The sequence below is a fragment of the Typopeltis vanoorti genome, chromosome 10 (genome assembly GCF_054136105.1).
Source record: "Typopeltis vanoorti isolate ZY-2024b chromosome 10, IOZ_Tvanoo_1.0, whole genome shotgun sequence".
Classification (NCBI taxonomy): Eukaryota; Metazoa; Arthropoda; class Arachnida; order Uropygi; family Thelyphonidae; genus Typopeltis; species Typopeltis vanoorti.
The window spans coordinates 24314433-24328158 of NC_143558.1; the positions used below are offsets into that span (position 1 = coordinate 24314433).

The following is a 13726-nucleotide window of genomic DNA, read 5'->3' on the forward strand; positions in this document are numbered from 1 at the left end:
TTTTTTTTTTTTTTACTATTATTACTGTCTCAAATAATTAACTGATTAAGAATTTATTCATGGAAGGCAGATAGAAACCTGCTTTCAAATAAATTAATTTATGTATATTTTGTTTTATAAAAATAAACTTATAATTATCCTCCATATGGAACTTGAAGGAAGCAGTAGTGGTTGAAGTGAATGGAAAGTAGTTTAGATATTTAGTGGGGTGTTGCTATAGGCCATGGAATGTAGAGAGAAACAATTATGTAACATTCCGGCAAATGAAGTTAGCAATTGACAAGCAAATGATACTGTTATATCCCCGGTTTTTCTCACGCTGACTTCTTTATCGTTATTTTATCTTTAATTTACTTTTCTTTACTTATACTTTTACTTTAACATTAAATTTTGTATCTCTTCTTCTCTCAGACTTCAGTTGCTGACAAATTTGTATAGATTTAAAACTGCGCCAGCCAGCAACTAAATTCTGATGCACTATCTAAAATACTTAAAGAAAATTGTAGGGATCAAGATGTATGCAGTCGTGGTCCCTATTCTCATATCACTATTGGTTTCCCCTTTAAATGCAATGGTACGAAATTTTCCAAACGGTAATTCAAATCTGCAGAAGATATGACAAACTCGATTGATTATGTAAAAAGAAACACATTTATTATTTCACAAAGACAAGTATACATGTTATTTAAATTCTTAACCTTAAAAGAGTCTGGGTTCCTTTTTCTTAATAAATCACAATTCAAAACTTCTGTACTATATTCTCTTACTGGGCATAAATTCCTCACTTCTATACATATATCTATCTTCAGACTCTCACAATTAAGTTACCTGATAATATCATACATGAAACATTACATATAAACATTAGACAATTCAATAAATCTGACATGTAATTCTCTAGGACAATGGTACTTATTTCTACTTAATTCTCTCCCCCAAAATATCTGTTAACACTTAATCACTTTCTGAGCATATGACATTACTTTTCTTAAATCACTTAAACAGTTCGGAGCTTGGCCTCCTGTTCAGCTGGAGCCTAATATGTTTTCCTCTTAGCAGTAGACAAAAGTGTCCAAATTGCAGACTGTTCCTATGGTACAACACATAAATAGCATGTGTTCTTAATTTCTGTTTCTTTACTCCACAGATACTTTAATCCTACATTAATATAAGAAAATCTTCGCTTACCGTTCTTGCTTTGATTAGGTATTCTGATCTGTTCACTGTACCTCCTCTGATGGCAGGCTTTGTTCCTTTGTTCTACACGAACCGAAAACACTCATGCACAGATCTGTACGCTGACGTGGATTTCATCAGCGGCTCTATCTCCTTATGTGTTTGAACACATTGTAGTTACAGCTTTGACCGATGTAACATGCATAGCAAGGGGAGATCCTTGCTACACGTGGCAGCAAGCTCTACATAGCTCTCCTATGGGAAACTTGGTGCCGACAAAACTCGGAGACGAGACACAAGCGATCTGAGGTAAGAGATAAGAGAAAAGAGAGCGATTCGAACTCCCGCTGAAACTTTTATACTTCGGAACAGCTCCCTCACTCGGCGGTGTCGTCACGCATACGGCGGCGGCCGATTGGGCGCCATGACTACGAACTGTCTTCACATGTCTTAAAACTTGTACTTAGCTTATACATATTTACTTGTTAATATTACATAACTTTCTACTTTAATTCATTCACAATTACTATCTTAATAAACTTATGGGCTATCTTAACAATGTTTGGAATTTATACATCTGGATGTTTACATTTTCTTAGGACATTATACGGTACACTTCCCATCCGGAGGCATAAGCATGTCCTTATGTCGGAAAAAGGGATGACTCATCACTTTTTCCGACACAACAATATACTAATGAGTAAATAACTATGAAAACACTGACTGAAAGTAGGAAAAAATAGTGGCACTGCATAAGGAAGAATCCAAATCAGTGGCATTAAATTATAAGCCAGTTTGTTTATTAGGTGTAGTGGTGAAGTATCAGAGAAACTGGTTAAAGAGAGGATGCAAACTTGGATGGAACTGCTGTTTATATACTGACAATATAGTTCAAAGGTTAGGAGATACTCAATTTGCTATTAAATTGGGAAGAAATCTGAGAAATTCTGATGTAACGTTACAAGAGGATTTGAACATATTGGTGCCTTAGGAAGAAGGATTGGGATATCAATACAATGATGCTAAGTTTAAAGGAATACATTTTAGCCAGAAATTATGGAATAATGTATTGGAGAAACTTTACTCCAGGAAGTGAAGGCAACAAAGGATTTCAGGATGTTGGAGAATGGTGATGGGGGGGAAGGAGAGTTCAGGTACAAGGAATGGGTTGCAAAATATTGTAAAAGTTACCCAGAAAACTGCTGGCATAATAAAGACTGATAAAAAGTAGGTTATTGGTAAGCAGAATAATGAAGAGGTGATAGTTCTACTGTATACAGGGCTAATCAGGCTGCATCTGGATTCCTATAGATCTGCTCACCTGGATATCTGAATAAACACAAGAGTAAAAAAGGCCGTCTTGGGATGCTAGAATATCTGGTACAAGGACATTAACAGAAGATGTGCTGCAGAGCTTGGCAGAGAAAAAAACAGGCTGAAGATTCAGGTGAAATACTACTCTTGATGAGACAACAAGAGGTCACCCCCTACAACTATAAGAGTCATGTGAGTAAGGAAGTAAGATTTTATGCATAGGTAATGAATGAATGGCATGTATAGTACTGACAGAGTGGATATGTGGCGAATACTCCTAATGATAATAATACTTACCTATAAGACTGTGGATCAAATTCTGGAATCACCCTTCTGTATATAAACAGCAATGGCAACAAAACAAAAACTAGCTTGTACAACATTTCTGAAGAATAACCTTGGTCAATACACTGTTCCTTCTTCAACTTCCAATGGAACTGCAATAAAAATACATTAAAATTATAAACTTTTTTTTTTTTAAATTCCTGCTATAAACTGGTTTAAGAGGATATCAGAGTTTTGTTTTTATTATCATAACAAATCTCAAGTCTCATTTAGCAAGAAATCCAACCATCATACAGCAACTTAAACTAGTTCACACTCTTAGCATTCACAATACATTCTAGCAATGCATTCTACTCGCACACTATTGTCTATCGAAAAAATTTACTCCTCACACCTCTTCACACAACCTCCAGAGGTGGCTACATTCTCATTTTCATGCTTATTCATTGATAGTGTAATACAGCAATAGATAGATAGTACAAAAGCAAAATGATACAGTCCTACTGTTAAATTAGAATTGTTAATAGAAAAAATATATATATGATCACTTATGTTAACTGGTAATCTAAGCCTTGCTAAATTAGTAAATGCTCAATCACATGGCCCTATATAAAGTGTTACTAACCCCAGTGTGACATTAAGAGTACACTAACCATTAGCTCAGCTGATGTGGAAGTAACCTTATATATTTGGTTGATAAACGCTGAAATGAATAACTGATCTATCTATTTCAAACTTTGTTGTTATATTCAGATAAAACTTTATTAACAACAAAGTTTTATCTGAATCCAAGCAGTGTAACAACTCATATACAGCAAACAGAAGGGAGCAACATGAACACAAGTTATTCTGTTTATTAGCACTGACCATGCAAAATTTAAGCTGCATTGTTTATGCTAAGAAAGTTAGCATAAACAATGAGGTTAAAAAACTATTTTAACCTCAATGACAATGCAGTGTCATTGAGGTTAAAATAAAAGCACCAACAAAAAAAAAATTTTAAATGCTACAAAAATCTTGCAAAAAAATCCTAAAGAATCCAAAAATATTTCTAACCTTAATATCTAACTATAATAGATTTAGTTTAATCTTTATCCCAGTGAGAGCAAACAAAGTTTGCGTCTGAAAATATCTTCAGGACTAAATATAGTGTTGTACTATCTTATCCAGTAAGTAGTGCAACACCAAGGCAACTCGTGGCAAAGGTGGAGCAAGCTACCAGGCACTTCTAACCCAGTATCTCCCATAATGCAAAACACATTTCCTATGTGGATATGTATACTGTTATGCATTAAAGGGATTGGCCATCTACCCAGACTAGTTTCGACCTTTATTGAGGTCTCTTCAGTGGGAGCCAGGCCCAGAGCTGGAGATACCAGGCAGAAGCAGTAGCAAGTCACTGGGATAAAGGATTAAACTAAATCTATTATAGTCTAACCTAGTGATAAATAAATTTTCAACATCTTTCTCTAAATCCAGAGTAATTTTTAAAAAAGGTGATAAACCTTTTGGCAACTCCCATAGGCACAGATGACTTGCTACTGCTTCTGCCTGGTATCTCCAGCTCTGGGCCTGGCTCCCACTGAAGAGACCTCAATAAAGGTCGAAACTAGTCTGGGTAGATGGCCAATCCCTTTAATGCATAACAGTATACATATCCACATAGGAAATGTGTTTTGCATTATGGGAGATACTGGGTTAGAAGTGCCTGGTAGCTTGCTCCACCTTTGCCACGAGTTGCCTTGGTGTTGCACTACTTACTGGATAAGATAGTACAACACTATATTTAGTCCTGAAGATATTTTCAGACGCAAACTTTGTTTGCTCTCACTGGGATAAAGGATTAAACTAAATCTATTATAGTCTAACCTAGTGATAAATAAATATTATAGTCTAACCTAGTGATAAATAAATTTTCAACTTAATATCTAACCTCCATGGCAAGGATTCAAAGGCAGGTCTATACTCTGTCATGCAAAAAGATCATCAAACCCATTCACAGTTTTTGGCACTCACACTTTCAGGCAATGCATTCCACTCACCAATCACTCTTTATGCAAACAACCTGTTTCTCACTCCCATGTTCACCTCCTTCTTATGCAGCTTCCAAGAATGGCCTCTATTTCTACCCTTGCCTCCTTCTACTTTATGAAAAATCTCTCCCACATTAATCTAGTCCAACTCCTCACAAACTTATATATCTCAATCATATCCCCTCTTCTTCTATTCACAAGACTCTGTAAGTTGCATTCCCTCAATTTCTCCTCATATCTAACATTCCATAGACTTGACAATAACTTAGTATACCTTTTCTGGACCTTTGATGTCATATTAACTATCAATATCTGGAATCTCAATATTAACCTCGATGACATGCACTACTATTTACAGACATCCAAACTAAACCTGTTATTCACTGAAACATAACTGGCATATTCTATAAACCTCAACTTTCCATATTCGATCATGCATGGTGTGTCCATAGGAAGGGTGGAAATATCCCTTTGTCTAGAATATCCTTTATATGATCTACATTAACTTCTATGAGATTTTCTTGCCACACTTTGTTAATTTCATTTGCTGCCCTTACCATTCTCTTCATTTTGATAAATATACTGATTTTTTTTCTTTTTAATCTCTGAAAGTTGATCACATACAGTATAAGTACCCAATGATGAGATAACCTTTCTCTAAGAGAGAAAGGTTATCTATCACTAGAAGAGGAGAGGATGGAAACAGTAGGAGAGACGGAATGAGAGAGAGAGAGAGAGATATGGAAGTGTTAGAAGAGGAGAAAATGGAAACAGTAGGAGAAATGGAATGAGAGAGAGATATGAGAATGCTAGAAGATAAGAAGATGGAAACAGTAGGAGAGAGGGAATGAGAGAGATGTATGGGAGTGCTAGAAGAGGAGAGAATGGAAACAGTAGGAGAGAGAGGTATGGAAATGCTAGGAGAGAATAGCAGTAGAGGAGAATGAGAGAGACCTATGGGAATGAAAGAAGAAGAGAGAATGGAAACAATAGGAGAGAGGGAATGATAAGAGGTATAATGTATGCCGACTCAATGATCCGTGGTGTTCAAGATAGGATGCGTGAGGAGTGTTTGCCAGGAGGAACAATAGAAAGGGTAGCTATGGCAATTAAGAGAGGTGAAAGGGTGGATGAGATGATTATGATGGTAGGAACAAATGACTTGAGTGGTAATGTAAGTCAGGCAGTGAGAGATATGAGATTTTTGCTTGAGGCTGTACAAAAGAAGACAGAGAGAGGAAAAATAGTGTGTGTGTTGCCTAGGTATGATAATGACGAGCTGAGCAGAAGAGCAGTAATATTGAATGACATAATAGCTAGAATGTGTGGCAAGAGACGACTGGTATATGTGGATGCTTCGAGTGCATTTGAGGAAAGAGAGGAATTGTATGCGAGAGACCGCTTACATTTGAATGAGGAAGGACGTAGGCATCTGGACAGATTACTGTTCTGAACAAGTCAGTGTGTCCCAGGGAGAATGATAGCAGGGGTGGCCTCTTGTGGGAATGGATACTTGGGAGAAGGGAGATGACATCAGGTAACACTGAGCCCAGTGGAGTCTACAGGGGATAATGCTGGGTATAGAAACAATGGCATTTATATGCTTCATACTAATGCCAGGAGTATCCGGAATAAGGGAGAGGAATTGGTGGCGCAGATAGCATCGGCCTAGCCAAAAATTATTGGGGGTCACTTTTTGGATAGCAATATGTAGCATGATGTTCTCTCAAAAGATGTCATTACTCACATGAATACTAGCATCAATATGTAACCAGTAGGACAGTCAAACAAAATGGCTGAGGCACAATTGTCATTTGAGGAATGCAAGACCATTTTAAAGTGGTATTTCAAATTCGAGAATGTTGTTGAAGTTCAACAAAAACGAAGGCATGAGTGCAACACAACCTCCAACACGCCTGACAAATGCATGTATTCGTGATAAGTCTGAGACCAATGGTACCATGTGTGATGTGCACAAGGGAAGATCTGGGAAGCTTCGCACTGCAACAAGTCCTGCTTCCTCAGCCATGGTGTTGGAACAGTTTACATGCTCGCCAGAAGTCTACCACACAATGTGCACATGAGACAAGAGTTAGCAGTGCAAGCATACAGCATATAGCAGCTAAATGGAAAGTTTACATCCTAAGATTATTACATGCAATGAATGAAGACGATCCTGATCGAAGAATGCAGTATTATGAGTGGTTTCAACACATGGTACATGAGGATGAGGAGTTTGTGAGGAAGATGGTTTGGTCTGATGAAGCACAATTTAAGCTTAATGGAACAGTGAATCAGCATAATTGTGTTTACTGGGCTCCAGAAAATACGGGCATTCATGTGGACAAGGCAGTCAATTTATCGAGGCTCGATGTCTGGTGTAGATTGTCATCTAGGGGTTTAATATGACCGTTCTTCTTTGAAGATACTGTTACTGATCAAGTGCACCTAAACATGTTACACACATCCATTTTATCTGCCATTCATGCACTTTATGGAAATGATCAATTTCTCTTCCAACAAGATGGCGCACCACCACACTACCACTGAGACGTGAAAACTTACCTCGATGAGCATTTGATAGGACAAAGAGGTGCAGTTGAGTTCCCCCTCCTCACATTCTCCTGATTTAACACCCTTGGACTTCTACCTATGGGGGACTCTAAAGGATGTAGCATATAGAAACCAGCTACACTGGTGGCCCTTCAGAAAGAAATTGAAATGGCATGCACTGCAATCCCACTGGACACTTTGGCCAACATTGCCCAAGCAGTAGTTTGGCATAATAATAAGTGTCTGGATGCTAATGGTAACCACTTTGAGCACGTGTAATTGTAGAAGTCAAAAAAGGTAACTTGTACTTATCCCTGGATGCCTGTATAAATTTAGTATTACAATTTTTATACAGGTTTTTCTTTTGCTAAAGTGTGTATACATTGTTTTGGTGGACTCTTTGTGCATGTGTGTATATATATAAACAGTGATGAAAAAAAATTATGGACTTCAAAAGTTATTTTGAAGTCCATATTTTTGAAGACCATTAAAGAATTCCATGTGAACAGCCTACCTATTCATGATAATGGTAGATTATATTAACCAACATCAACTGTAGGAAACATTATCAACCAATGGAAATCTGAGGATAACAAACAACAATGAAGCCAAAATGCACAGGAATCTTCAGAAGTATAACTGTATGAGATTCTCTGTATGGATTTGGACCTTTGGTAGCATCAAGATGAATGAACAAATCTGCATGCAATTAATATAATTACAATTGTCAGAATATTATAGTAAATGTGAATAATATTTGCATTACTATAACACCACAGACTAGTAGTGTAACTAATTCGAAACAATGCTGGTAAATACAATGCTTTCTTCATTTAGGCAGTTTTATGTAAAAGACTGATTCTCTCTCTGAGCATGAGAGTGCATCATGTCATACTGCAGGTGCTACTTAAAAACTTAATCAAAATGATGTGGAAGAACCAAATAATATTTAATATTCTTGGTTTTCAACCCAACAGCCCTCTGTGATGAAGTGGAACAACAACAGGTACAGACTACACCAGTTCTTTCAACAAGACACATGGATTGATAATCATGTTGAAGAAAGAATAGTCACAAATATTATTATCAACAATTATCCACTCCTTTGGAACTTGGGCTAATCTAAGACTCATGTTAAATATTATTATTATTATTTGACACCTCCAGGGAGGGCACCTACTTTACAATTCTCTGTCTCCACCACTCAACCTTATCCACAAACTGCCTCATCTACACCAATATCTACTGTCCACCACTATTATTTTCACAGACAATCACAAACATCCATATCCACGGCAGGATTCGAACACGCAGCCTTTTGGCTGGAGAGCAGATACGCTAACCACTTGGCCAACCAGGCTGGCAAAACTTAAGTAAATATTATATTTATATCAATATGAAGAAAGGAACCGTCCGCAACCAACTCGAACCAATCTTCTGATCCGAAGTCAGACACCTTATCCATTAGGCCACGCAGACAACCGTTACTGACTTATATTATATAACTTGTATTATCACTTGGTAGAGAGTATGCCATGAAAAGAATGTAGAGTATGCCATGGGAACATGCAACCAGTAACTAAAGAGGGCCAACACAGTATTGAAGTATGTATGCACTTAAGTTTCTCTGAAATATAGTTGTCCCAGCAATTGTTAATTTATGCACACATTATCTGGTTGTATTAGTAAATAGATGTACAGGTCAGTTAACTCAGGGTATAATTAACTTATATAAAGTTAATTGAAGCTTTGGTTATCTGAAGATTGCTGGATAACATAAAAAATAAAATAAAAGAAGAGTCAATTCATGTTGAAGGGGAGAAAGAAATAAGATGTACGAATTCGTTACCAACACGCGAAATCATGTGCTTTATACGTAAAATTTTCCCTGTTGTATAAGCAAAATAGATACCACTTTAAAAACTAGAATTTTCATTAAAAAAAAGCGAAATTTCCGACGTATAATAATAAACGGTAGATGGCGTTGATAGAGATTATTCGTAGTAGAGGTTCGGAGTAGTGGTTGAGACGGTTGTAGGTGTCCTCACGCGATGAGTCTTTGGACTCCTTGGAGGTGTTACGAATAATAATAAACACTCATTCCACGATTATCCTATTACCGGAATGGATTCGCCTTCTTCTGCCATGCGCAGAAGTGTCGAGGGATCTCGAATCTGTGGTATTAAGAGAGTAAATAACACAGTAAATAAATTTCCCACCTAAGTAGCCGTTTTACTGATTTAAAAATACAACTCATCCTAATGTGATAACAACAAACAACGTACCAAGGAAGCAATTAATATAATTACAACTGTCAGAATATTGTTTGTATTACTATAACACCACGAATTAGTGGTGTAACTAATATTATTGGTTCTCTTCAAACGAAATCAGTTCAGGAAACCTGTAGAGCGCTGATGACATCATCGACAGCCTCTTCGAATTAAAGATCTGCCTCACATTAAATAGTGAGGTGTAGTGGTTGAGACAGTTGTAGGTGTCCTCCCGCGATGAGTCTTCGGATTCCTTGGAGGTATCAGGAATAATAATAATAATAATAAATAAAGATCGGTAGAAATCATTACACACACCTTAAATAATTTATCTCTAGAACTTCTCTATTCTTTTTACGTAATAAGCTCGGAGAAGGAACAATAGTCATTTTGCAATGTCCGTGTTGTATTATTATTATTTAAAAAAAAAAAGTTTCAGGGGTTTAAGGTTTAGGGTTTAAAGTTGTTGTAACGTTTCCTTCTTTCATCTTCTAAATATTATTAATATTCACAATTAATTATTGTTAATCATACTGTTCAGAAAGAACAAAACAAAAACAGTTTTAACTGCCAACGACCAACAATTTTAAGGGAGGGGAAGAGAGAATCAGCTTAGTCAGAAAATCTATAATTAGCATAATTTACGCAAAATAAAACGGTTTCCTATTTAACAAAGGGTACTGAATAAAATGTTCTATTGCACCAAGCTATGGGAATTATTCATTTGCCCTTCATAATAAAGTGGTAGAAATTATTTGATCGATTAATAAGCAATTTACTGAAATTATTATAAAGAACAAAAAAAAGAAATATTTTAATGTGAAGTATTAAAATTTCATCATACTAATAAATTAATAATCATAAGAATCAAATTTTACAATATTATTCAGTTGTGCTATCAGATTATACATTATTAGTTTATATTAACATTTATATTGGCATATATTAAACTTTCCGATGTAGGCCAGCAAGGTTTACATCAAGAGGTTCACAATTTTTTTAAACTTTTACATTTTTAATAAATTTATCGATAACTGCTGAGATATTAATTAAAAAATTCTTGTCAGATGATCGATATTTATTAAGAGCTTAATCGGAATAAAATTTGTGACAGAATTACTGGAATCAACTATTCTGATTATATGTGCATGTATTAATCAATGAAGATTGTACGTGATATAAAAGAAAATTGCATTTGTATGTTGTAAAGGAAAAGAGCTAGCATTCTCAGCTTATAAAATTTATGTATTACTGAAAAACTTATTTATATTTTGTTATTATTATAACATGGGTCATGAAATACATTGTAAGCTCACACCTGAATCATGCTATCTCATAGTGAAGTAAGTAGTAGAGATGTTCTACTACTTAATTTGTGTGGAGGACACACCACTCCACACAACCCAGCATCTGTGTGAATCCTTGGAGTGTCATGTAACAATAATAATTATAATATAATATGGACAATGACGTATTTTGTTGTCATCAAGCAACGCTAAAAAAAACGGGGTGGGGGTTCAAAAACACCTTTCCTACCTTCATGGAGAATTTAACCGATTAACAAGCAATTTCGTGAAATTATTTAAAAAAAAAAACATAAATGACTTAATATGTTTTAAGGCATTTATGTTTTATGTTTTTTCCCAGCAACGGGGGAAAAACGTTTGTATGAAATGATTAAAACCAATTGTTACATTTTACGTAATCGCGACAAGCAAAAAATTAAACTTTTCCTGGCTTCTTTTGGTACTTCAAAAAGTGCATGATTAACTATTCAAGTCGCAAAACGCATTCGCAGGTACTGTATAATTAAAGGCATCATTCTGAAGAAAGCTAATATTCAAATTCATTTACTTACTTTGGTTTATTTTTTAAAAAAACCGTTGTGCTTTCATATAAACAGGAAAGCTGATAAAAGATACACTACCGCAACGTACGCTTATAGTTTGGCATTACGATAGGAAAGTTAGGAGCATTCGGAACAGGTTTTGTGTAAACACTTGTCGGTTCTCAATTCTGATTGGTTAAGATGATAGGGAAGTTTCAGACTTTTTTTTTTTTTAAGTAGTACTAACTTTCCTGCTGAAGATCACAGCAGCAGCATGATATACATATCACATGATATGATATCAACAGGCGAGACATAACATGATATACAGTACTTCCTAAAAACCTTAGTAGACTATATTTATCCATAATGCGTATGACGAAATCGGAGTTTGATTGCTCTATTTTTTTTTATTTTTTTTGGGGGGGGGGGAGGAGAGAACGGTTCAACTTAATAACATTAGACATTTGAAGAGGCAAATAAAATGAAAATAAATTTTATAAATAAAATCAAAATAAATTTTAAGTTTGTCCTATGCTCGTAGGTATAAACTGTAAAATTTAATGATTCTGGAATAGAGAATTAGTTTGTGAAGTTTGGGTGAAAGTTCAGAAGCAGATAAAAGCAATATCGGGATTGTGGAATACTGACTATGAAGACAGATTAAGCGAATATAAATTGTAGACTTTGGTAGGTGATATGATTGAGACAAATTGTTAAGAGGTGCTCATCAGACACTCAGGATATTTTTTAAAGGGTTGAAGGAGGAAAGGGGATATAGACAAGAGATCATTCTTGGAAGTTGTATAAAGGCGGGATGCATAAGAGAGTGTGGCGTGATTTTTCTTTTTTTTTTCTTTTGCATGGAAAGTAGTTGGTGAGTGAAATATATTGCTGAACGAGGTGGTCAGTGTACAAACATAAAAAAAAAAAAAAAAAAATGGCTACATGCTCTTAGAATATGGAAATATTGATGAAGCAAAAAAAGCTTAAATTTGAAGGAAAGAAAAGAGAGATTAAAACGATTAATGCGCATTAAATATATTTTGATGATCGTGTAATTATTGTACCCAGTTTCCCAGTACGATAATAACTATCGCACTAAGAAACTTGCCGTATTGGGGCACAAAAGTTCATACGAACCTACCTACTGAATGCTCCAGCGAACGTATTAATTGCTATCAATAGAGAAGAGGCGAGTGAAACTGTATTCTTTCTTAATTTTTGGATCCTCCCCCTCCATACTTTCGTAATTAGTCAATGGTATTGTGCTGACAAGTTTTCAAAACTGCGGATTAAAATGCATTTTATACTTCGTTTTCTTTTGCTAGGAATACTGTTAGTAAATGAGACCATTTTCATCGAAACATTCTTGTTAAGGTAAAACATGCAAATTCCTGCATTTGTTATTGCACTTTGTCTTTTCAACTAATCGCAAGCACGGATTAAATAATTACACGGTCATCTAATCTCTAACTGGAAGAGGTCATTGCTCCTGGTAGCAAGGAATAAAGAAAACCCGATGCGGGTTTTCTTTATTCAAAAAGCAAAAATATTGCAAAAGAAAAAAAAAAAAACTGTTTCCTGAGAATAAGTGCAACATATGTGCCTGTGTCGTGAGACTACAAACAGTATACGCCAAGCATAGCATTTATTTATTTTATTAAATGAATATTTTATTAGCAAATTTCGTTTTTTTATTCACAAACTTGACTTTTGTCCTAACGGAGTTCATGCACAAACTTCCATGGACTCTGAATGGATTCTTCTAGTTAGCCAAACTTTAACAGTAGTTTGATGAGGACCTTTCCCCCTCCCACATGTCTTAGTCGCGCACTTTAATAAAAGTGCATGGTCAAGGTTCGTTGCTAAAGGTCATTTCGATAAAGCAATCTCGATTGCTTTCGCTTTTATCATAAGGACGTACGGTAATTCATTTCTTCTAGCCATTGGTTCGAATTACTGCTAATAATTTTAACAATTCCAACTAATAAGTGCTTAATTTTTATTCTTAACACTTAACTGGCGAGAATAAGTTTGTTGTAAAACACCACTCCGTTATACCTAGTTTTCGAATCCTGTTGTCAAAACCGAACACTAGAGGGTACTCGTGATAGCAATAGACTGGCCAGTTTATTAAGTCCAATAATAGCCATCGTTAGAAATACCGATGTATCTGTTCCACACTACTGTATAAGTATATAGCGTAGTGGTGTAGCTAGAGCTTTTGCCGCCCCTTTCAATACACACCAAAAATACTACAA

General features: G+C 35.6%; 1 protein-coding gene across 3 annotated transcripts in view; it reads right to left on the reverse strand.

Moving 5' to 3' along the window:
• LOC150102233 (adipocyte plasma membrane-associated protein-like) overlaps positions 1-13375 on the reverse strand; it is an 89118-nt gene extending 75743 nt beyond the window's left edge. The window contains exons 1-2 of one of the 3 annotated variants that reach the window (XM_090399118.1): positions 13172-13375; positions 2788-2927 (exon numbers count right to left, since the gene is read on the reverse strand). In XM_090399118.1, coding sequence (XP_090255244.1) covers positions 2788-2873 — 86 coding nt within the window. In that variant the 5' untranslated portion in view covers positions 2874-2927; positions 13172-13375. Of the gene's footprint in view, positions 1-2787; positions 2928-11492; positions 11622-12609; positions 12894-13171 lie in introns of those variants that run through there. The other 2 variants (XM_090399117.1, XM_090399116.1) reach the window with 2 other exon arrangements.
• Between the last annotated feature and the right edge of the window lie 351 nt (positions 13376-13726).